General features: G+C 35.0%; 1 protein-coding gene and 2 pseudogenes across 1 annotated transcript in view; 2 read left to right on the forward strand and 1 right to left on the reverse strand.

The window, feature by feature from the left end:
* The window catches only part of FAM19A2 (family with sequence similarity 19 member A2, C-C motif chemokine like), a 373,701-nt gene that overhangs the window by 102,271 nt on the left and 244,397 nt on the right, over window positions 1–27,033 (reverse strand). Inside the window, exon 2 of the mRNA XM_015598408.1 lies at window positions 11,166–11,272. Within this exon, the coding sequence (XP_015453894.1) occupies window positions 11,166–11,271 (106 nt within the window). The 5' untranslated portion in view covers window position 11,272. The remainder of the gene's footprint in view (window positions 1–11,165; window positions 11,273–27,033) is intronic.
* LOC112472423 lies at window positions 37–155 on the forward strand (annotated as a pseudogene).
* On the forward strand, window positions 5,232–5,350 carry LOC112472400 (annotated as a pseudogene).

Here is a 27,033-nt window from a genome sequence, read left to right on the forward strand (position 1 = left end):
TATGTATATATAAATTATATCTGATTATAATATATAGTCTACGGCCATACCACCCTCAACACGCCTGACCTTGTCTGATCTCAGGAGCTAAGCAGGGTCAGGCCTGGTTAGTGCTTGGATGGGAGACCACCTAAGAAGACCAGGTGTTATAGGCATAAATAATAATAATAAATAAAATTTTAAAAAGAAATAATTATACACATAATTAATTATAATAGTGATAAGAGACATAAAGGGTACAAGGTTCTATGTGATCATATAAGAGAGAAACTAACCAAGAAGGATAAGAAAAGCTTTCTGAGGGAGATAATAGACTGAATGATGGCTTGCAGTTAGCTAGACAAAGCAAAAAAATGCAAAAAGCACAGAGGGAAACATGGTATAAAGGGGCGCGGCACCTTCAAGAAACTGCAAAAGACAATGTACCTGTATCATATTGAGTAAGCGGGAAGGTACCTGAGAAGAGGACGAGAGACAAATCACACAGGGCTTTGTCAACCACGTTACAAGTTTTGAACTTTACCTTAAGGTTTCTCAACAGAGAATTAAAATTATCAAATATATATTTTTAAAAATTCACTTCAGCAGCTGTGTGTAGAGCTGATTAGAGTTGGGAAATTCGAGTAAGAGGAGAACTGCAATATTTCAAGAAGATTAAGGCCATGGAGGTAGAGAACAATGTTCAAATTTGAAAGACAATTAGGAATTAAAACGAATAGAATTTTACAAGTGATTGGATAAGATGGCAAGAAAGGTGTCAGGGATGACTCCAAAGACTCTGGCTTGAACAAGTAGGAAGAGAGCAAGAGCAAGCTGTGGAATGGGGAGCGTGCCGTTAGGAATGCTTTCTGAGCCTTCAGAATGAAACAGCAGCTGCTCTGAGAGGACAAACAGAAAACCAGAAGGATAATGGTATTCTCCCTTGCCTTAGCTGGCAGCAGGATCCGGAAGAAGATGGAAATGTCTTAGACACCTAGAATAGAAGCCGTACCAAGTCCAAAATTAGATGCATGTATCTAGTGCCTATCGAAGCAGCTTCCACAAACACTGAGAAGAAACGAAGGGACTAATAGAACCAGCTATACCTTCAGAATGTCCTACCTATATTCTGAGAACAGAATTCCAACAGGATACACATGAGGAAGGAATATTAGTAGCCACTATTTTCAGAGTGGTGAAATGAAGTTTTATATATCTCTGTAAGGGAATAAAAAGTAATTAGATGATATGTATTCCTGTGACAGATATTTGCCATTTTCTTTTTCAGTATTTATCTTTCTGTATTCCTCTCTGTATTGAAAGGGGATGAAAGCTTAGATACTTAGATACTTAGATTTCTAAGACTCCCTTTCTATCTGGTTTCTGGTTAGATTCTGCCCATAGAGTGTGGCAACCATAAAGATGTGTGCTTAGATTTCTCTCAGAAGAACATTGCAAAGAACGTAGTTGACTGATGGCCTCCAGTTGCCACACCTGTGGACGCATCACAGGCTCTCGCCAAGGCCACACTTTCCCTGGGCTGCTACCAGTCAGTGTCTGAGCGTGGCACGAATACTACAGCCTGTCCATTGTTGGACTCTCTCCAATGGGCAAGCTTTGCTCAAAGGCTCCAAACTGACCTGGCCAAGACTTTTTTCAAAACTGTGCTGAAGTTTGAGGCTCTTCCTATTCAACCTTCCTTCCTTCCTACCTTCTCTTCTTTCACAGAGTTTCTTCAAGATCTGAAGGTTCACCTCTATCTACTCCTGCTCCCTCCGCCTTTGTACTTCAAAAGTGCTTTCCCCCAAAATTTCTTGCACACTGAAGCTCATCTTGGAGTTTGCTTCTTGAAAGAAGGTACTCATAAAAAAACGGAAGACCAAAGGAAGGAAGAAGTCATTTTTTTTTTTTTTGCTTCTGGCTTAAGAAGTGCTAACGGAGGATACTGTAGATGCCTGTGAGCTTTAGCAGCATTAGCAGAGTCTAGAGGCATTCAATCTCCCAAGCTCTTGAAATTTCAAGACAGAATTGGTTCCAGACTGCACGCTCAGTGCCAGTGGAAGTGATTCCTAAAGCAGCAGTAGCTCTTCAGCAAACTCAGCAGCAAACACAATCAGGAACTCTGGGTAACACTGCTTTTCTTTTTGCTCCAGGTCGAGAGGTAGTCATAACTTTCTGCAGTTTTCAACATCTGGTTGGTAGTATCACAGTTCCCTGTTTCTTCCTTCAGCCCTTTTGTAACCAGTTCCCTAATTTAATCTACCCAAGTGCGATTTCCTTTTTCCTGAGTGAGTGTTGAATGATACGAACGTAACCATTTCAATCTCTGACCTCAGAAATTCTTTTGTTAACTATATAAAGAAATTAAATATGAACAAAATGTATTCATAAATGTAATTGATTAATATTAAATGTAAACAATTATTATACGTGTTTTAATATTAGTATTCACAAACAAAATCTCAAAAAAATCTAACGATGAAGATTTCCTTAAGTAATTTAGAGCATATTATTATGTTTTTTCATGCCCCTATTAAAATATGTGTTTATGGATAGTTTTTAGATATAGTATAAATACACATCATTTACTGCTAATTTTACTGCTAAGTGGGGGAAAAAAGTGAAGTTGAACATATGCTTATCATATGACCTACAAAGTTCCATTTTTTGAAATATACCCCGGGGAAATTTTGCACATGCAAATCAAAACACACATACAATAATGTCCACAGCAGCACTGTCAATAACAACAAACTGCAAAGACCCAAATTCATCAATAGTACAAGATAAATACATCACAGTCTATTCACACGATGGGATCCTATATCACAACATGAATGAATCTCAAGAGAAAATGTTGACAGTAAAAAGCAAATCACACTGAAAAAAAAAATGTCCATAGTAGCATTCCACTTTTACAAAATTAAAAAACGAGACAAAACAATACTCTATTTTTCAGTCATAGGAAGTCAGGAAAGGCGGTACCTCTGTGGGAGGAGGGGCTGAAATACTGGAAAGGAATGAGGATCTTTGAGGAGTTGACAATACTCTATTTCTTGTCCTGGTTGGTAGTTGCACAGTTGTTTGCCTTATAATTATTCTTTTGAGCATACATATGGATTTTCTGCACTATTCTGTAAATGTGAGTGAAATATCTTAAAGAGAAGAAAAAAATCAGGATATGGAAAGGTAAATTCCAGGAAATTTATCTGATTAATTTAAAGCAGAATCATCAGCTCAGAACAGCATAGTCTCTCTCATGCCGAGTCCATGTCAATAAATGTATGAATAATTAGATAAGTGAGTGAACACCAAGATCTCAAAATGTTTAATAATAAATTAAACTAGATTTAAAAAAAATGCCCAAATGCCATCTAATAATTTCTGTGTAGAAGAATGATGTGTGACTTGATTTCTCTACTTGATATTTTTCCTTCTCACCAAAGTTCTCAAATAAACATGTTATTTTGAAAATTCAATAAAATGTATCATATAACGTATTGCTAAAAGTCCAAAATAGAGTCAGTTTATGTTATAGCCATTTTTCTTTTTCTTAGGCTTTTAATCCAATTTTTTTAATAAACAGGGTCCTTAAAACAGTGTGAATTATAAATCAGGGTTCTTAAACTTCAATGTGCAACATAGTTGGCTACAAATCAGCCTAGGAGAACCTAGTAATAGCCTAGCTAAATTGGATTAAACAATTTTAACTGTAAGAAAACCAGCATACTGGACATGGCCCCAAAGGATCAGCCCCAGCCACCTCTCTCAGCTAACTGTACACCGTAATCCTCGTTGCCTTTTGCCCTCCAGACACTGACTTCTTTTAGCTCCAGAGAATTATGTCTACATAACTTCTACTCCCTTTTCAGATCCCTAGAAAAGACTTCCATGATCCCTTTCTATCCATTTATAGTTTATATACTCTTATCCTGAAATTTTATCTTTATAGCACTTTAATGCTATTTATAATTAAATATTTCTCTGATTATCAGATTAATGGATTTCTTCCTAACTATACTGTAAGCTCCATAGGGCATGAATCATGTCTGTTTTGGTCACTTATATTTCCAGAACTGGACCAACACTTAACAGACACTCAATATATATACTCAATATATATTTTGTTTCCTGAACAGTCGATTGGATAAATGAACAAACTATCAAATGAACCAACCAACAAATAAAGAGCTACCAAAAAATTAAATGACTGCTTTTCATCTAGGCTTTGAACTAAAAATCATCTTATTTTAAATTTTGTTTTTCTTTGAAAGAAAAAAAGTCCATTTAATCAAAAGTTTCAAACTCAGATTAGTAATTACCTTGTATGACAATGAACATAACATACATTCAATCTTAGCTAATCAAGTGAACTTTTTTTGTTTTTTGGTGTATATCTTGCGTATACACCTTACCTGTATAGTTCACACTAAATACAGATCTTTTTCCAGCACAAATATCCAATGACAACTCATTCTTTTAAGATTTAGTTTGGATGTGATGATGGATAGAGGAAGAAAAGTCAAGAAAACACATCAGCCATATGAGATTAACGAATATATTTTTTTGTTGGGAGCTTGGAGTCCTAAACTGAAATGTTTTCTCTCTGATCCCCAATATCTAAAACTGTACCTAATATAATTGCTTCCAAGGGGGAAATACTGCTTATACTTTCTGACTGACTATCACAATGCTCTGAGCTAATCACTATCCCTTCCCAAAATGCCCAGCTCGAAACGATTGTGAGAATTCAGGACTGAAGCTCAGAGGCAGTTTGAGAAATAAAAGTATGCGTTGTGTGTGAGGGATTTTTAGCTCCCAAAGCCCAGAAGATTTTATTAAGCAGGTGGCATTTTCTGATTTTTAGATAGCTCATTTTTCAAATCCAAATGCTCTGGATTTCCACAGGTGTTTTTATATCGTGTTTAAAAAACAGAATAACACAATTCGGCATATGATTGCCCTTGAGAGTACAATGCCATTGCATTGGTATTTTGAAGAGCTATTTATTCTGTTCTTTCATCTCCTACATTCACCTGTTCTGTAATGACCTAATCTCTTACCTCTCCCTTTTTTCATGCTCTCCTCTGTGCACACCATCCTTCTGGCCATTTCGCATGGTCCCCAAGCATGCTCCTACTTGAAAGCATTCATACTTACTGCTGCGTTGCCTTCTCAAGTATATTCATGACTGGCTCTATTGGAAACTTTAGGTCTCGCCCAAAGGTTTTTATTTAAAATTGCAATTTCTCGTCTATGGCCATACCACCCCGAACAAGCCCAATCCCGTCTGATCTCGGAAGCTAAGCAGGGTCTGGCCTTGTTAGTACTTGGAAGGGAGACCACCTAGGAAGACCAGGTGCTGTAGGTGTAAAAAATAAAAAAATAAAGGATTATAAGCTGAAAGGTCCTTGCAATCCATGAGGTCAACCAAGGGTTGCCTCAACTAAAATAAATAAATAAATAAAATGAAACAAATTGCGATTTCTCTTGAATCCTTTTTATTCTTCTTTCCTCCTCTATTTTTATAGCATTTATACTATAAAACTGTTTTGTTTTTCTTTTTATTATCTATCTTTCCACTTCTGAAACAAAAGCTCCATAAAAACAAGATTTTGCCTTTTTTATGTACTGCTATATCCTCAGCCCTTAGTGTATATACTTGAAAATTACTGAGTATAAAACAAATTTTCTGTCGGAATTATCCAGTCTAAAATATTCCTGTGAAAAGTATCAATAGACTATGAGACTAGGAGTACTAGTTCTCAGAAATAGAATGCTTTGCCATGGGAAACAGTAAAAGTCCTGCTAGACATAAAGCTACAGCTGCTGCCTGGTCAGCCTCATAGATCAGCAAGAAACAAAAGGAGTTAGATATTCATGGGACAAATGACCCTAATGATAATGTACTGGGGCAGGGAAGAATATGTTAGGCTCTCAGATGATCCACTAGGGCATTTCTTGGCATCCCTATGCCCAGTTATAACTATATAAATTGCTAAGTACAACAACCACGGCATCAAGAGCATGATAATCCAAAGCTGAGAATCCTCAGGTATGACACCTGGGTAAAACATCGGGCAAGCCTCTTTAAAAGCAGAAGTGCTAGCTGAAAGAGAGGGGAATCTAAAATGGCTAAGGGAGTGGCCAGAAAATGAGTATCAACTTGGTACCAACTGCATTAGTGGGGATCTCACTATCCCTACTCAAATACATTTCCTTATAAATTCTAACTAACCAGAATCTTTGATAAGCTTTGGCTGGATTGAGTGAACTTAAGTGAGAAGCAAGCAGATTTGAGGGGCATAAGGAGTGGACTGCAGTGGAATATAGCTGATGATTCATTACCAAGATCCTTTTTTATCACTGTGCACCTTTCCTCCCCTTGCTGTAAATGTTAGCAAATTATAATTCCCAGCTCCTCCCTTGTTTGGAGACTCATCTTCTGCTAAAGAGAGGTCATTTCCCAGGAAGGTTCTTCCTTCCCATGGGTGATAGGTCAACAGCCAATGACAAATGGACACAAGGGCAGAAGAGGCTGTTATCTTGCCTCAAAAAGGTACCAACTCTGTGGGGCAATTTATGTTTCAGAGACTCCCCAGGATCTGACCAGGCTTTTCTCCAGCTGAGACTCTATTTGTGCTTAGCTTTTACCTCCTGCTCTATCCTGCTACCCTCATTCTCCTCCTGAGAGCATTCTTTCAATAAATAACATCAATGAGAATTCCTGACTTGGCCTTGCTTCTAGAGAACTACACCTAAGACACATGGCATATGCAAATCATCTCTGGAAGAATGCATCCTAAGCATAGGCTTTTAAAATTCTCACAAATATGCTTACGATGAACATTACCCCACAAAAATTTTAAAAATCACAAACCCCAAAATAAAGTATCATGAATAAGAGTCACCAGGAAAATGCAAAATTTCATAAAATAAAATCATCAAATCAAACTATTTACATAGTAATTTGATATACAATATAGTTTGATATCTATACAATGTAGAAAACAAAATGAAAATATGAGAACAGAAGTATATCCAAAGCCAAGCCAATTTACAAAAAAAAAGTATGTATAGTAGTATACAATAGATGAAATTAAAATGTATATGGATTAAAAAGCAGATTATACCAGAGAGAACACAGAATTAGTGTGGTAGAAAGTAGATCTGAATAAATATTCCAGAATAAAACATGGAGATACTTGAAGGTAGAAAATATAAAGACTGAAACACATGGAGAACAGAAAGAGAAAGTTAACACACACCTAACCAGAATCCTAGTTTAATAAAGATAGTGGTGTAGAAGCAATATTTCAAGAGATGATGATGCCTGAATGTTTTTCGAAGTTCATTAAAGACACCAATCCACAGATTCAGGAAGTCAACTGAACTCCAAACAGTATAAATAAAAATTTACTACTAGTCATATATGTCATATGGAGCAAGACTACCTAGATGATTCCTGCCTCTAATAGTTACTAGCTCGGCAACCTGATATAAATTATTTAACCTTTCTTTTCAATTTCTGATCTGTAAAATAGGTTTAATAATGGTACATACCTTAAGATTGTTATGAGGATTGAATGAGTTGATAGCTGTAAACTTCTTACAATAGAGCTACTGGGTTTTTAACATTTATGTTTATTATTTCTATCTTGAATACTCACACAAGGTGCTCTGGATCAGATACAGATTTCTTATTAATTACTCTCCATAAAAATATAAGTGAATAGCCTTTCTTGCCCTAAGCCTTACCCATGATGAAAGCCAGGTCAAATGTGCTACATAAGTATAGGAGAGTGATAGAGAGCATGGATTTTTTTTCCACTACATGCAAGAGAGAGATTGTCATTCCCCTCCTGAAAAAGGAAAAAAAAAAATCTTTTGCTTCTTTGAGATCAGTTGGAAAGGATCCTAGGTTCTCACTCTAACCTTTTAGAATGTAAATACATCTTTCCAAGGGCAGATAGCGCCCTTTCTGGCACCTTGAGAGTTTACCCTAGAGGCCTAATTTAAGCTGCAACCAGTTAGCCCTCTTGGGGAGATAGTCTCCTTTTGAATCAAAACAATTAATTACACAAGTGACTACAGATCTAATCCTCAGGGTATGTGCTCAGCATAGGGAATGCAGTTAGTGGAGAGCCAGAGGAGAGAAAGAGCAATTAGGGGATGGTTTTATAAACTGTATAAATGTCTAACCAATGTATTGTATACTTGAAACTAATAAAAAAAAAAAGTCTCAGGAGGCTGGGGATTTCTACAGGAGCACTGAGAAATCCAGGGAACTTTCAGTTCTCCACAAGTATCTGCCATATATTACTAAGTATAAAAAGTGTTTGTTACATAAATAAAAATTAATGAAATCATAAAAGAGCAAAAAGTAATGAAATACAAGAACATACAAATGAGCGGATCAACAAAGGCAAAAGCTGGTCCTTTGAAAACTAATAAAAGTTACCAACTCTGGCGAGACCAATCAAGGAAAAGAGAGATACGACACAAAGGAGCACTATTCAGGCAGAAGGAAGAGATCTAAATATGGATTCAGCAGATGACAAGATAGTGAGGAAATATCTTGAATGACTTTATTAGTACGACCACTTTGGAAAACCATCAGTCCTAATCTGGTAAGACTGAAGATCTGCCTGCTCTGGATCCAGTGGTTCTGCTCCTCAGAATGTCCTCTCAAGAAACCCTGCACACAGGCACCAGGAGAGAAGTGACGATGTTCACAGAAGCATTGCTTATGACAACAAAACGAGAACACCAAATGTTCATGTACGAGAGAATAAATATATAAATGGTGGTGACTTCATATAATAAAATATGTAATAGTAAAAAAAAAATGAATAAACTGCAGCTATATGCCACCAATTACAATAAATGTCACAAATATATTGCTGAGCAAAATAGAGAATTATAGAAAAACACAGTATAATATTACTACGTAAATTTAATAATGACCAACATTAAGCTATATGTCATTGGACATATATGTACATGGTAAAATTATAAATAAAGGAAAGGCATTATATTCAGAAAATTTAGAATAGTGATTATTTTGAGTAAGGAGGCAAAGGAATGAAGTCAGAATGGCAGACATATCCTGTTTCAAGAGATTTAAAAAATGCTATATTTCTCAATTGGGTAGTGAGCATACTGGAGTTCTATTTATGAACATGTCCTAAAATGTACATGTATACTATACTTATTCTAAGTGTAAAATAGTTTAATCAAAAGGGGCATTTTATATGGAAAATATAAAGAGGAACAAAAGAAAAGAAGAAGAGAAGAAAGGAAAGGGGAAAGTATGAAGAAATCTTTCCTAAAATCTTCATTAAAAATATCAGTGGCAGGTAGAAATGGAACAATTGAAACAGCACAAAACCCTACCTTCTATAATGTACTGGGTTTGGCACTTGAAGTAGATTTTCTGAGACAATGTATAATCTCCTATGTTCAAGAAGTATTTTCTTGGCAAAAAGTAAGAAAAGATCTTAGTTTGGGGGGTGGCATAGACCATAACACAACTTAAAAATTCTTAAAAGTAGTTTTAAGAATTTTATGCAATATTCACTGTGGGGCAGTCTGTATAAGAGATTCCCTCAGATATGCCATCACTCAGCTTTGGAGATGAAAAAGCACCTTTACCATGAACCCTTGCTTTGCCAGGCTGACACCACAGTTACTATAAATCACCCCTCCGAAACACACACTTCCCTCAACTCTTTTTTATAGGCTGGGAAGGGGCACTGGGGCAACTATCCATCAGGATAGTATGGATGATGTGTCCTTTCTTGTTAAGCCCAAGGCAGCAGGCCCTGTGTTTGGCAACTTTTTTAAGAAGATGAGTATTTAACACTACTTTGTACTTAAATTTGGTTCTTTGTTGCCAATTAGGAAAAGCGGAATAATGTCCTGCTCCACATCTTTTAAATTTTGCATTAATAACAATTATAAAAGAATATAAAGTATCATGTGTGGATCAGTATGCGTGTGTGGGTATGTGCGTGTATGTATGTGTGTATGTATATACGTATACACACATATATGTATGTATATATTTACACACATATATGTATGTATATAAATATATACATACATATATGTGTGTGTACATACACACATACATACATACACACACACACATATAAATACATATATCACACACACATATACACAAACACATACAGTGGGGAGAAAACAAGATTATGAAATATGAAGGGCCACTTCATAAAATTCATATTTCGAAAGATGACTCTTTTTGACTTAAACATAGGGAAAAGATTTTTGTCTGATAGACATCACTCCTTCACCACATCTTTCCTCTTCTTGGTATTAATGTTCCATGTAATGCTAATTAAATGTACATGTATAACAAATTTAAGTGTTATGGAATTCAAGGCAGTCTTAACTCCCTCTTCACCTCAAAATAAAATATGAAAGTAAGTTCCTAACCTCTAAAATTTACGGAGGACTGAGAACTGAACTGTAAAATCATATTTCACAGAAAAATCTAAATTGACTTCTCAGGTTATGAATACTTGATTATGGTAGAAACAGTTCAGAAATAACCCCATTTTAATTCATTTGGAAAGGTAGTTATTAATTATACTGACTCTTTTACTCAGGAAAGAGAACAGGAAGGACATAAATTTGATCTGTCGAGCTTAGCATACAAGTGTAAAACAAATATTCGCATTCTGTTCTATAGCAGAATTAAGCCTGCTAAATCTCAAACTAGACGTAGATCCAAATGGTGGTCACAAAAGAACTCTGGCATGAAGAAGTATGATCCGCAAAAAGCACTGGAGGGAAACTTACATATACATACATACATATATATATATGCTTTCAGTATAAGAATGACTACAATCTGAAACTCGTCTTCATTATAGGTCAACTCAACATTTTAACATCACTATCTTAAAAATGTAAATGACAGGGGAAAGCCAGAAATTCCAAACTCTTGAACACTATTTACAGAAATGGCAGTTATTCTGGAAACATTTAAATAATTATGCTTCTACTATCAAAGCCATATTAAGGATAACTATCCCTGCATTTTTACTTAAAGGAAATCGTGGGAAGGTACCCATATCTAGTAAAATTAATAGACCAGTGAAGACAGAACACAATAGTCTGTATCCCAGCTAGCTGAGAAAGAAAACAGAAGACCTTACCTTTATGATGGTTTGCACTGGATACAACTTTTCCCCACAAGGTTACAATAAATATTATTATTAGCAGTTTTCCTTTTGTTGCTTTTTGTAAGTATCTCTTACTCATCCTGCAAATAAAAAATAATAAAAATCCTAAGTATGTGAAACCATTGCTTTTCCATTACAATTATTCTACATTTAAAGCTTTTCATAACATGTTAATATATTTAACTCCTGAAAGTTGCATTTCTTATATTTAAAATGCTGTTCACTGTATATAAACTACAAAGAGAAAGAATAAAAATTTTCCAAACAAAGTACCTTGATATGATGCAAAAGATAAGAGAGATTCTACCTCAGTCAGTCTTCACTCACTTAACAATGGCCTAAATCAATTGGGAAATATTACCATTTTTCTCTCCATGTAAATATAAATTTAACTTATTCACAAAATTCAAGGTACAGTTGTTTGAAAAATCTTTAAATAGACTTATTTTACTTTTTTCCCCAAAGATTTCATCTTCAAGGCCAAGTCAAATGGTCAGAGTAAGCAGTTTAGATAAAATGAGTTAGATGAATTCCTGCACAGAATAAAGTCACTCCAAATCTATTATTTCTAATGTGCTTTTTAAAAAAATCACCTGGTACAATAGCTTTCTTATTGTACATCTTGAGTACTGGAGATACACAGATGTTTTACTACTGTTGGACTCCACTATGCTGTACTTGTCAGAAGTAGGAGAAAAATGGAAAGGCAAATAGAAAAATATTAACTTAATGTTTTCAAGTTGAGTCCACAAAACTCAGGTAAGCAAAGAAACGTTATTTAAAAAAAAAAATGATAGCTACCTGTCATAAAAGTTCAGCATCTACTTTCTCTAGCAGTTTATAGAACATTATTTCAATTGCTCTTCAGAACAAATTTAGGGTATTGGTATATCTATCCCCATTTCATAGATGATGAAATTCAGAAATTTCCCTGAGGTAACATTTAATGATAGAATAAAAATTCAAACCCAGAATTGTCTAGTCTTAAAATCTCTACATTAACTACAACATTGCTAATGGGGTAAGCAAAACTGATATAAAATATCATCATTCTGCATTTATTTATGAGAGAGAGAAAATAGATGTCACTCAGTACCTTCTCAGATTTAGATCCTATGCTGAACTCCATTCTTGCTTGACCTACAGCCCTTTGCCTTGGTTCTACTGCGAGTTCATGAGGTCACTTCCAAACATAGTCTGATTCCTCTTGAATTCTCTAAGTTAGCTTTTACCTCCCACCTTTGTTTCCAAAAATATGACTCGCTGGTATCAAAGAAGGATTCTTTCATACTGTATAAGATTAGTGGATGATTAGTGGATGTTCAGTCATTTACATGTTATGTTTATAAATGCATGAAAAAATAAATATATTATGCATGTTTAATATAGAGATATCTTAACATTTCTTGGCCTAGAAGTTATGCCCACTGATTCAGATGTTGAGAAAGCAATGTTGATTAAGAACATGGACTCACTCCTGAGTCTGGCTGGATTTGAGTCCAGGCTCTACTGGCTTCTAATTGTGTGATCTTGTATGGTTTCTGTATCTTCTGCTTCAGTTTCTTTTTGTGTCATGGAACAATGCATGTGAAGCGCCTGGCCCACTGGTTGGCATGTATAAGGAATCAATGACTTGGAGATTAGTGGATGTTCAGTCATTTACATGTTATGTTTGGTCCTTGAGTGCATGAGAAGACAGTCCCACTCACGAGACGACTGAATAGAGTTTCAGTGGCACCAACAGCTTCGAGTCCTATGTGGACCTTGCTCTTGTGACATGTCAAGATAATGTACTAAAAGATACAAGTCTGACCTTTTAGATTAGATTGCTTGGTTAAACATTTGGCTCCCTGCCTACTGACTATATGACTTTAGACAAATTAATAAGTCAGGGTATTTTTGTTATCATTAAAATGAAGATAATAATAATATCTATCTCATAGTGTTCTTGGTATGAAGACTACATAATCCATGTAAAGAGTTCAACATTATGCATAGAAGATAATAAACACTCAGTAAATGCTAACACTTACTATGATCATTATTCGTTTAGACTAGCATTTCCCTAGGTGTGTCCGTGAGGCGTCATTTCCACGGAATGTTAATACAGTATTAATGAAAGACATAAGGGGCAAATACATTTGTAAAATTTGGGTTCAACAAATGTAACCAAGTTTTTGAAAAAGGAGGCATATTTGAGTGTGCAGCATTTTCCAGAAACCTTTATCCACAAAGTAACACTGGATGCTAGTGTCTTCAGGCAGCCTCTTGGAGAAATGATCTTACAGAGTAGTCCCTCTCAGTAGACCAAATGCCCATTTTAAATCTTCCATTCTACTGACTTTGTTTCCTCTTAGCAGTATTAGCTTTGTTATAAGATTCTACTCAGTATTAGCTTTGTTATAAGATTCTACTTTTTCTCATTTTTCCAACCATCCTGCCTCTCTGCTTATATCCAATCTCTGCAATATTATTATTGTACTGCATATCATCTAAAGGAATGAACAGATTAGCAAAACTCATCTGACACTAAGAGCTGCTTAGCATAATTCTTGATAATGGCTTTCATACAGCAAATGGCCTCTGCCACGAGGTCAATGACCCATTGTATTTTCCATCCCATTGTGCACCCACCAAATGGGAGGACAAAACTGACAGCTGGTCAAACTGATAACTAGACATATGGGAAAGGAAACACCCACAAAGTCACTAGGCAGTCAAACTAAAAGAGGAAACAGAAAGCAGGTCAACATTTGGAAGTCTCTAAAGATTCATGGCTTCTTCCTCTCACACCACCTGCCCCCACCAGTCAATTATCATCTTCTGTTAATACTACTTCCTAAATAACTCCTAAATATATAAACTTATTTGAATCTCTATTGCAATACTGCAGTTCAGACCACCAAAATTTCTCATGGGCCACAGCCTCCTAATGGACTACCTGCCACGAACATTGTGATCCTATGGAACTAATGTCAGGGTCTGTGTCTGCCTTTTTCATGACTATATTTGCAGTATTTAGCACTTATTAAGTACCTGATAAATACTGTTGACTGAATGTAATGCATTTTCTCTGCTGTAGCCAAATATGCAGCTATAACCTTAAGAGACACCATTCATATGACTAACACCTTCACTATTCCCCTCTACAATCAGAGTGGGGGTAGGGAGGAGGCCATAACCTTTAGCAGGGTATAAAAACTTGTATCAGGGTTAAAATTTTATTTTTGACTCTTTATGACTCTAATCTTATTCCATGCCATTCTTCCACATCTCTTTCAACACACGCACGCGCGTGCGCACACACACACACACACACACACACATTTATAGTCTATATTTTCACTCTACTAAATTTCCTCAATGTCTTCCAGCTAAATCTCACCTCCATGTCACCTGAAGCACATCAGCCGCCCACCGCATCCCCCATCCACTCTTCAAAATGCTAACTTCCTATTCATTGGTCAGAATACATGTTAGAATTCCTATTTTTGTTCATTTTGAGCACTCTTCTTTATGCACAACAGCCACGTGCCACACTGCATTATATTTTTCCATTTACTTATCTCCATCCTCCACTCTAAGATCCCTAAAGATGGAGACCATGTCCCCATCTAGAGCCTGGTCCAAGATAGGGACTGTGTCCCATACATTTCTGGTGCCTTAGAGCCAAATATATTGTATAGTTGCCATGTGAGAAGGAAGTAAGTATGTGTTATTTCTTTAGGATGAAATTAGGGAAGGACAAACAGGAAGAAGAATGTGAAAAAGAGGTAGGGGTGCAAGAAGGAATGAGAAAGGCAAAATGGAGAAGAAGAAAAAGGGAGAAATCTGATCTGCAATAAATTTTATTCTAAATGATTTTTAACTAACAATCAAACTTGAACAAACTGAGGTATAATGGGAGTGATGGAGGATTTTCGACAAAGAGGCAATATCAAAGAAGAAAACCCAAAGGAAAAAAAAAAAAACGCTGAATGGCACATTTCTTCTTGACCTTGTATAAGAACACAAAAGGAGGAGGCATTCTCTTCTTATCAATGTGCTAACCGACAGGTCTCAGTTTAAAAATTTCCACCACAGTCAAGGTCCAAAGGCACTTTCAGAATTGTCACATTCTTGTAAAAACAGCAAAATTTTTTAACAGCAAAAGCTGAGGCAAAAAGAAACAGGAAACTGAAGGATAAATACACACAGAAAAGGAAACCTTGAAATTGCTCCCCAAGCAGCAACAGCTTATAAGGAAGCACAAGGGAAATGGGATAATTGAGAATGGTAACCTTGGCAGTGAAGGATGCTGAAGTGAAAGTTGTCAAAGGAGAGAACTGACAATTAAATCTCCAGACTATCACCCACTCTTCTCTTCTGTATTACATATTTTAGTTATACTCACTGAGATTTAGACTTTTGGAAGATTTTGAAACCCTGCACCTCCCCACCAATGTTAAGAATGCATTTAATTGTAAATGAGCAAGATTTCTTTTTAAACTATTATGCTACTAGAAAAATCATTTCCTCATAAAAACAGAAAATAAGTTTAGCTGGTCAAAAGAAGAAAAGGCAGAAGGAAAAAGGGAGAGAAACCTTATGCACACAGGTGATAAAAGCTGGGGCTAAAATCCAACCACTTGGCCTCCCCTTGAGCTTATGGCACTTCTGTGGAAATAAAGGTAACATAAGACGATATATATTAAAATCATTTTAGGACATTTCTCTCCATTGATCTACTATTAAGGCCAAGCTGGTGTTAACTAATTACAGTGGCATTGATGTCAACAGCCAAAACTAGTACAGGAATCTACCCTTAAGGTAGAATCCAACTGATGAGGCAAGTTCCTTTTGTCCTCATAAGGACCAGAAAGATCACTTTAGTATGTAAATTTCACATAACTCACCTTACCCCTTGCTTAAAATTGCAGGATTTGCCTACCTGTTGGAAGGAGAGTAAACTGTAAATTTCTCATTGGATAGAAGGCTTGACATTATGTCTCCTCTTGACCTCGCTGACCCAACTTCACATACCTGTTCCCTTCTTTCCTTACACTTCAGCCACATTGGCCTACCTTGTCCCTAGTGTCAAGTCTGATCTAGAACTTACGATAAATGTTTGCTCTGCCTTGAAGGCTCTTCCTCCAGTCTTTGCATGGTGAACTTCCATTTATGACAGTACCTCCTCACCATCCTGCCCTCTAGAGTCCAGAGACACCAAGCCTATGGTCTCTCTTGCTCCCAATATCTTGTAGCACTTTATTTATTACAATCTGAAATTATCTTATTTACTTATTGTACACTTAAGTGTTTATTTTCTTCTTTCTCCCATTAAAATGTAATTTCCATGGTGGCAGATCCTGTCTAGTAATCGCTGCTCCAGCATATAGAACAAAACCTACAGTACATGCTCAATAAAAGAATGAGTGTATTGATTTTATAATCAGAACAAAAGAGATGAATCCTTTTTAATGGAGAAGTTTCATTATTTATTTTAATTTAAACAATTAAATTTCTATTATATTCATCAGCTAGGAATGTCAACGGCAAGAATAGTGCACATATTGGTGAAGTGATACAAAATGAAATAAGAGGGGAGACTGGGAGTTGAGAAAATGGAAAGGGAGTCAAGATTAATCTTTCAAGAAACACGCAGAGAAGGGAAGCGAAGGTAGAGTAGTAGCTAAAGTTATTTTAGCAAGGTGGGAAGGACCCAGAAGGGAGAGATAAGTTAAAGATACCAAAGTGAGGGTAGACTATGAAAAGTTTTTTTAAACTTTTACATTCTACAAGTATCAGTTATTATTACAATATTAATATAATTACAATAAGTTATTTTTGTTATTACTTTTCATTTCTATATTATAGAGAAACAAATATATCTTCTAAAACTAAATCATTCTTTGCTTGCTAATAGGTTATTAGAATAATCCTACTAAATAGGACATCTAGAGCCACAAGTTTCGCTACATTCTTGGTTTTACCCAATAATCATATCCAATTTCACCAGCATTTTATGGTAAAGACTATGACTAGGATAACCATGTTTTTTTTATTGAAATAGCAATTATCTTTGAGGCAGATAGACAGTAATATTCCTATTGAGAGTGGATGGACAGAAATAAAGATTAAGTAGATAAAGATGTGTATTCACATATAAGAGATTCACGTATGTATGCATTTTGTATATATAAGAATATATAGTAATAAATTTAAGAGACAATCATGTAACCCTACCAATAATCCTACATCGTGTGTTATATCTTCCAGAAACTGAGGTGGTTGAATCTAGTCATTTTTACTATTGTTATTCATTTTGTTTTTATTTTACATCATGTATCTAATATCATCACATTATGGTATCTCACACCACACTTACTATATACATTATTTGAACTAGAATCTCCTTGTTGAACAACTAGGATCTGAATTTCCCATCTTGTAAATTATTAAAAGTTTCCAGAGTTGCATTTGCATATGCCAGTCATGTGATCAGTCAATAAGCTCATATTTTTTTAGGTAAACTCAAAACAAAATGTGCAATCTAAATCAGTTTCTCAACTCTTTCTGAATCAAAAAAAAAAAATGAGAATTTTTTTCTCATTTCTGAATCAAAAAAAAAATGGGAATTTGATGAAACAATTGTTTTAAAATTCTCATTTTTTTTTGGATACATCAGTGTTCCAGAATAAATGTACCTTTCGAATTCCATTCTGTTAAAAAGTCAACCCTGGAGATTTAGCCAAGAAAGCTTCGTTGGTTTCTAAGGATTGCCCGGCAGCAAATGCAAGCCTCACTTTAAAACCACAGTTTCCTTCTTTCTTCACCCAAATGTTATACTTTCATTCTTTTCTCCACAATACTGCAATTTGGGTGAGTACAAAAACCCAGGAGTGCTTTTACTTTATGCTAGCATTGTACAACCAAAGTGTTGATTTTGTGCAAATGCCTTTGCCATCTACAGACTATAACAATAGGAAATAGAAATGAATTATCATTTAAATGATTTCTCCAGAAATGTACAATATTCTAAAACTCCAAGCTCTAATACCCAAAACAGACAAAAATGCTATAAGGCAAATAAAGCAATCATTTGAGATTATGGGATAAATAGAAAGACCCCTGAAATGATCAGGGCTAAACTAAACCATAATGAGGTGCATCTATTATTACAACTGAATCGAATCAATTACCCTCCTTCTCTATCTATAAAATGGGAATGTCACCTATTTTCTTCAGAGAAATGTCATTATAATAAACAAGAAATCATGTGACAGTTTGAACTTAATCAAAGAAAGACATAATAAATCAGAGGTGTTACTATTTCTCCAAAGGTCTTTCTCTCAGAGCATGGGCTGGTAAATCAGAAATACCTTTCTGAGTATAATCCTGGCTTCAACACATAATAGTGAAATGAATTTGTCAAGTTTACCTAACAACTTGAGCCTCTATTCCCATGAATGAAATGTGTTAATGCTATTATATATGGTAGGATTGTTGTAAGTAATAAATGTGTATAAAGCTTTTAACACAAAGTCAGAATAGAGTAGATACTCAAACAGTAGCTATTATTATATGTTATTAATAATATATGGAACATAGCCTCCCAGCTAGGAATGAGTGGGAAATAGAAAGTCTTTGAGCAACAAATGATAGAGCTCATGTGTTTTAATTATAGGGGAAAAATGAACCTACTTTTAGGAATTTATTCTAAGTCTATGGAACTTAAAGTAAGAGTGTGAAGCATCAAGCTAAAAATGGAATAGGGCTGGTTAACAGAGTCTTCTTATGGCTCTGCAAAATGAATATTGATACTTGGATATCAGAGAATAGGCATCAAATCTATAAATGTACAGCATTCTAGGATCATTGTTTAAGAACAGATATCCATCTGTATTAATATTCCTAGATTATACATAGAACGTGAAAGAATAATTTGAAAACAAGTAATAACTGGCAGAGGTGAATCTTGAATCCAGATCTTCTGACCACCGGCTTAGCTCTCATCGCAACAGTGGTTTAAGAATGCTCCGCATAATCTGTAATGGGTCTCAAAATTATGTGGTGCATTTTAGCCAGCACTAGAAAAGGCTAAAATGAAGTCGTAGCTTTCAGTTATCTAGAAAGTTATCAAAAGAAGATCACTTCATTGCCATGTTACTGGAGAAAGTAAATACAATTGTGTCTCATTATTGTGCCTTATGGACTATAAAGTGATCAGTCTTTAAGTGGTGCACTTTTGCCATTTATACATAATATGTGGTCTGGCAAAAGGTAAGTTCATATTGTTGTATAGACTCATATTGTTCTACCAGACAACAATCTATTGAGATTAAACATAATGGAGTTGCTACAGCAGAAATGACAACCTTAGATAAAATATAAGGGTTATCAGATAAAACACAGCTTAAATTAGAATTTCTTTTTTTCTGGTTGGTTGAGATATAATTGGCATTCAAAAATATTGTGCATACTTAACGTACACCATTTGATGCATTAGGACATGCAACACCCATGATAATATCACCATAATCAAGGTATACATATATCAAAAGTTTCCTTATGTCCCTTTTTCTTTGTGTGTATTAACATTTAACATGAGATCTACCCTCTTAACAACATTTAAATTACACATCGTATTGTTAACCATATGCAGTATATCTCATAGTAGATCTTTAGAACTTATTCATCTTCTATAACTGTATTTTATACCATTGAACAACCCCTGGCAACCACGGTTCTATTTTCTGCTTCTGTAAGTTTGACTATTTTAAAACCCTCTTGTAAGTGGAATCATGCAGTATTTGTCCTTCTGTGATTGACTTACTTCCACTTTGCATAATGCCTTCCAGGTCTAGCCATATTATCACAAGTGGCAGGATTTCCTTCTTTCTTAACACTGAATAGTATTACATTATATGTATATACCATGTTTTCTTTACCATCCATCTATTGGTGGACATTTGGGGGAGGGGAGGTTCCTATCTTGGTTATTGTGAACAATGCTGTAACAAACATGGGAATACAAATTTCTCTTGGAGATCTTGATTTCAATTCTTCTGGACTTATATCCAAGAGTGGGATTGCTGGATCATATGGCAGTTCTATTTTTAATTTTTTTTTAGAAACCTACATACTATTTTCCATAGTGGGCGTACTGTTTTACATCCCTAGCAACAGTGTACAAGGGTTTCCTTTTCTCCACATCTTAACACTTGTTATCTTTTTGTTTGTTTGTTTTGAGAATAACCATCCTGACAAGTGTGAAGTGATACCTCACTGTAGTTTTGATTTGCATTTCTCTGATGATTAGTGATGTTGCACACCTTTTCATATATTTGTTGGCCACTTGTAAGGAAAGATGTCTACTCAGGTCCTCTGCCCATTTGTTCTTTATTTCTTTGTTTTGCTGTTAGACTGTAGAAGTTCCTTATATATTTTAGAAACCAACCCCTTATCAGATTACTCTGAAATTCACATTTGAGTGTTCTATAATTTTAGTTGCCAAATCTGCCAACTCTACTCGTTTTCAACTATATTATTTTAAGCAAGAAACTAACATTGACTTCTAAATAGAAGGATGCTTGTTAAAGAAAATCAAGCTTAGACTTTCATAGAGGATAGTAGAGACTCAAATAATGACTCTTCATTTGTTTTTTGGTTGACTATCTTCTTCATATAGACCCAAGAAGAGATGTCTAAAAACTATTTCAATTTGCCTGCAGTTCTGCTGGCTAATTTTGAAGATACTGAATTGTATATTCTGATTTCAAATGTAGCAAATTTAGTCTCAGATGGCAATTAAGAACATGAGGTTTGAAGTCAGATACCAAATGTTGAGACTTTACTATGTACTGGCTATTACAGACATGCTATTTAACCTCACAACGTCTCAGTTTCCTCTTCCATAATATGTGGGCTACAACAATACCTGCCTTAAAGAGCTTTTGGGATGGTAAATGAGTTAATTTTTATAAAGTCCTAGCACAGATCCTGACACATAGTAAACCATCAGTGCATGCTAACTATGACAGAGTAGTCATTTAAGATTATTCTGTGATTAACTTCTTTATTCATAAGGAAAAATCAGCTGACTCATCTCCATATCTGTCTTATAAACACCACAAGGCATAAAGAAGACAACACTAACCACATGTCCTTTATTCTAACATGCCCTATTGAGTCATTTTACTCCTTTCCCACTAGCTATGTATAGTCTGAGGGTAGATTTAAATTTCTTATCTCTTTTCACTTCAAAATATTAACCTTAAACTACATTCATTCTCTGAATTTCTGTACTATATTCAGCACCCCTATCCTTATCATTTATTTATTGATTTTTTTTTAAATTATAAACTATCGCTTCTAGGATCCAAATGTGTTCTTCCCAAAGGAAAATATAAACAAAAGGCAGTATGATTATGTGGTATAACCAAAGTGAGATTTCTTACTGAATCCCCCTGTAACAAGCAATATATGATGTCAGACAATAAGCCATAAGCAAATTTGAATGTAGCTGAGCTAAAATTTAAAATGTATTCAAGCTATTTAATTAGAAATAAATGTAGCTTATACAATTTAATATAAAATGTATGTGTGCCACCAAATAATGGCACATTGATGATGTTCATAAAGGAAGAAGGCTGGATAATTGAAATCTAGACAACATGAAACCTCATTTCATATTCTATTTCTTTTCCTACAAAAACTTCAGGCAAAAATGTCAACAACTAGAAAAATTTGTATTTACCTCCATCTTGCTTTTTACAGCAATGAAGCTATGTCACAATATGGCTAGAAATTAGTGGTAGCAGACACTGTATAGACAATCCACACAGTGCTCACTGCTAAATGATAGAAATGGTTACATTTCACAACTGTTGGCTGAAGTATCACTACATAGAATATGAAAGCAAACTTTAATCCTATGTACCTTTTTATTTGTGTCTAAATCACAATCCTAACATTTAATTTTGTGATTATTATGGCAAAAAAAACAAAAAACAAAAACAAAACAGAAATAGCTCTACACATAACAACTAAGCTCCACATACAGGGTTCATAACAAAATATTCTTTCTTTTTTTAATAAAATTTTTATCGTTATTAAAGCAAATAATTTACAGCTATTGAATCAGTTCTAAATATTTGTCTACTCTGTTACCAATGGAGCTAGTTAAGCACTTTTATTCCTTTTACTCCAGTGTACCCGTTCTCTTGGGAAATAAGGTCACAGAAGAAATCCACTCCATCCCAGCTCCTTCTCCTTCATGCTAGCAAAGGAGCAAAAGGGTAAGTGAGGAGGATGAAAAAATTTAATCTTTCAGAGTTCTTTGTTATGATAAAATTTGTGGTCCTAGAAAAACATATGTTCTCACTGCGAATATATAGCTATGGGTCTGAGGGATTCTTTGCTCTGGGAATTCAGTCAACCACTGTGGCCATTAATTAACAGCATACATTCAGGAGAGAAAAATGCCTTCCCCGATACACCACTGCAACAAAGACCTCTCCTCAACACAGGACCTTCTCATAGGTAAGTGAACTGAAAGACCAACATTATACATCTAAAGGCCTCCTTTCATATAACCATCTCCCAAAAGGCACCAAAGTTAACACATTTCAACCTTACCATCAAAAATTCTAAAAGCAAACAAACCACGAAAAAGAAAGTGACAGTTATGTGTTGAAAGGTAAGCCATCCTATGTCACAACAGAAGCCAGTAAAAAGAGGTTCAAGAAGAGGCCTCTTAATCAAGTTCACTAGAGTCTGCACTTTGCTCTAAAAATAGTTTAAGCAAGATTTTTGGACAACGACCCATACCAGAATTAAACTCCGAGCAAAGAACTTCCAATGCAATGAAAAAGACAGTGGTTCTGGGATACTTGTATTTTTATAACTAAATTTAATACACGCTCCTTGTGTGTATTCGATATTTATACATAACTTCATATATAATGAACTCCTTTTGAGCAGGAGTGGAACATGATCAGCTTTTAATATAGCAAAGTGCCATACTCATGTTTCAGTTAATAGCTTAAGCAACTGAGATCTCAAACAATTAAGAATCAAAGCAGCAACCACTATGTGCTATAAACCTCAGTCTATAGTAAGCTCTGTAATATATATTGCATTCGGTTACTTTGCAACAAGATTTTAGCTCTTTTTGAAATTTCACTTTTTTTCTTTTTATCCTTTCTAATATCTGGGACTTCCTATCCTGAATAATATCAAACACATAATACAGTTAGTCCTCATTTAACATCATCAACAAGTTCTGCCACTTTAAGCTAATGACATATAACAAAACCAATTTCACCATAGGCTAATTGATATAAACAGGAGTTAAGTTCCTACAGCTTCTCCTCAACATCATAAGGAAATGACACTGAATGAAAAGACATTATTCGAGGACCTGTTATCTACACTAACTCTACCTTACTTTTGCCATCAACTGTTTCTTTCCTCTCCTAACATTTTCCTTATGAATGAACTTGGTTTCCTCAGTCACCAAGCAGGTTTTTTCTAGTAGTATGCAATCACACTGCAAAACAGCATTCAACTGGCAATCTTAAGAAATCTTCCCAATGGTGACATTTAAAAGATTGTGAAATTATGCCCCAAGGTGGTAGTAGAAGCCCATTACCTGAGTTTATTCTAGAAAAATGCTCCAAAGACACCCTGAATAGAGGAAAGTCCCACATTAGGGGAATAAGTAGGACTGGTCCAAACTATAGTCATTGTCATTTCATATTTTCTGAAAACCTATTGACCTTATTTCCTCCCAATTTATATACTCTTACTTCACTGTTGGTAACAAGAATTCAAATATATCAGATAGAATATTACACAGAACAACTTGGTTATATAGCACTACAGTTTTGTGACAATTTAACCAATAATCCCTGAGTTAATACTCTTCTTGCCACGTACAATGGCTATTATGGTGCTTTGTAAAATAGGTAATATTGTGAATAAACATCATGGTGTGTATACACAGTGTAATATTATTCAGCCTTAAAAAGGAATGAAATTCTGATATATGTTACAACATACATGGATGAACCTTAAAAACATGCTAAGTGGAATAAGCCAGACACAAAAGTAAAAATATATTATTCCACTTATATGAGATATTTTTAATAGAGAAATTCATAGAGACAGAAAATAGAATGGAATTTAGTAGGAGGTGAGGGGAGGAAGAAATAGAGAGTTATTGTTTAAAGAGTATAGAGTCTCTGGGATTTACAACATGCAGGGATGAACCTTAAAAACATGCTAAGTGGAATAAGCCAGACACAAAAGTAAAAATATATTATTCCACTTATATGAGATATTTTTAATAGAGAAATTCATAGAGACAGAAAATAGAATGGAATTTAGTGGGAGCTGAGGGGAGGAAGAAATGGAGAGTTATTGTTTAAAGAGTATAGAGTCTCTGGGATGATAAAAAGAAAGTTGTAGAAATGGATAGTGGTTGGGGTTGCACAATATTGTGAATGTACTAAATACCACTGAGAACACTTAAAATGGTAAACATGATAAATTTTATGTTCTGTGTATTTTATCACAAAAAGTAAAGGAAAAATGGTAGGATGGTAAGAGTCATAACAGCAACAGCTCTGCTCATCAGCTCTGTCATCTAACCTATATTTTTTTCATGGAACTGTTGTATTTGAAATAATGATATGTCTGTTTACTTGTTATTGCTCCCCTCTCCTCCTACTAGAATACAAATTCTAAAAGAACAAGAGCCTAGACTTTCTATTTCTATACTTTACCTCCAGCACTTCATATGTTTTTTGTCACAGAGTAAATGCAGAAAAAATATTTGTGGAATAAATGAATTAGTAAATGGAAGAAATACTATACATGTCTTTTTAATTTTGAGTTTTCATTTTGAGTGCATAATCATGCACTTTTTCTTATGTCTGATAACATTTAATGCCTCCATCAGAAGGATACTGTCAACTGTCTTTTATCTTATATGTAAGTCCTATCTCCGTAACCAGATTCCAAGCTCCTTGAGAAACCAGATGCTATAGCTCTGCTTCTCCATAAAATATCTTACCCTTACATAGTGCCATATGGCATCCTAAGAACTTTCACACCCATGATCATATTTGAAACACATGACCATGAGACTAGCAGACATAATCACTTCCCTTGCAAAGATGAAGAGAAAAGCTCAAAGAGGTAACTTGTTCAAGGTCAAAGTTAGTAAGTGGCAAATCCAGAACTCAAAACCTGGTTGTCTAGTTTCAGGTCCAAAATTCTTTTCATTAGAAGTTTGGTAATGAAAATAATGATGCTAATGTCATATTTTCTATACTTTAAAACAGAATACTTTAAAATGATTCCTACTCTATTTTTTTTATTCTGGGCTTATAGAAATAACTTGATCACACATTTTTCAGGAAGGCTCAAAAATAGGCAAATTCTACATGTCTGAAAATAAATTTAGCTAACTATTGGTCAACATAATAATACTAGAAGGATGGGATGGGAGGAGAGAAGGAGGAAGATAGAGAGGGAGGGAGGATGTTACTATTTACAGATCTCTGATGGGGCCAGTAGGAGTAGTCAGGTAAGTAAGTGAAAAGAGGGCTCAATTATACCTTCCAGTTTACCTGCAGAAATTATTCAGCTCCAGCCCATTGATGACACATGGAAATGTGAGCTATGTTCTGCCATACCCCCCCCCACCACCCCATTTCTCACAAAAAGCCAAAATTCAGAATTCTACCTGAAATCTCTCAATTTTTTAAATGTTTGCAATTAATTCCACTTTTAAAAACATTATACATGCCAAATACAGCCCATGGGCAGCCAGCATGTGGCCTCTGATCTAAGCCATCATTTTTTCTGGGTATGTTTTAGAAGAGACAGTACTTTCTAGACATAGGCTATGTAAACTCTGATTGGATCAGAAAAAAGCAAAGCAGAAAGGGAACATATAAAGAGAAATATGACCTTAAATGAATTAGTTTACTTTCTGTACCTCTTTTTAACCCCCATTGAAAATGGTGGCTGGACTTACGGGCTTCAATATCAAATAACTGTGCTTTTATGAGTATTTTAAGTTCCTTAATTCAGAGATGTTTAATACATGAATGCAACTTAAAACTAAGTTTGCCTTCCATGGGAGAATCCAGAGGCTAAAAACAGAGCATTCATTCTCTGAAGGACAAGATCTGATGCTGTACGTTAGCAGTGGCACATAAAGATAATAATTGGGAATGAAAGAAAGAAAAGGACCTACTGAAAAGCAGATGTCTTGAGCTAGAAGCAGCAATCACAGCATCTGCCTTTGGGCATAGGGTGAAGTGAAAAACACTGGAGGAACTCAGTAACTTTGCATCATTTAATGAAAACTATTCAACAAAATAGTATTAAAGAGCTATGGTTACTCTAAATACTGGAGACATAGCCGTGAAAATGACAGGCAAGATTCCTACGTGCATGGAGCCTACATTCTGATTAAAATTGCAAACTCTCAATTTAAGTTTTGATGATAATATAGTGAACAAAATAATTCATCTTTCAGCTAATAAATTGATTTTAAATAAGTTTGTGATAATGTATTGCTTGCTTTCCATTAATTTCCATGAAGAAAAGACCATAATGGCATAGCTTAATTAAATTCAGAAAGATATTTATCCTGAAATCACATAGTCAAAGTACTGTTTAATACATGTGTCATTGGTACACAGTAATTATTAAACAGCACAGACACACTTGCTATCAGACAAACTAAAGGAAATGCTGCTCACTCAAAATCTGGCTTGGGGAAATACCATATATTGCACCTAAATAGCTGTTATCAAGTGCTTATTTTATGCAAGGCCCTATG

Source organism: Pteropus alecto, unplaced genomic scaffold (genome assembly GCF_000325575.1).
Source record: "Pteropus alecto unplaced genomic scaffold, ASM32557v1 scaffold76, whole genome shotgun sequence".
In the NCBI taxonomy this organism is placed as follows: Eukaryota; Metazoa; Chordata; class Mammalia; order Chiroptera; family Pteropodidae; genus Pteropus; species Pteropus alecto.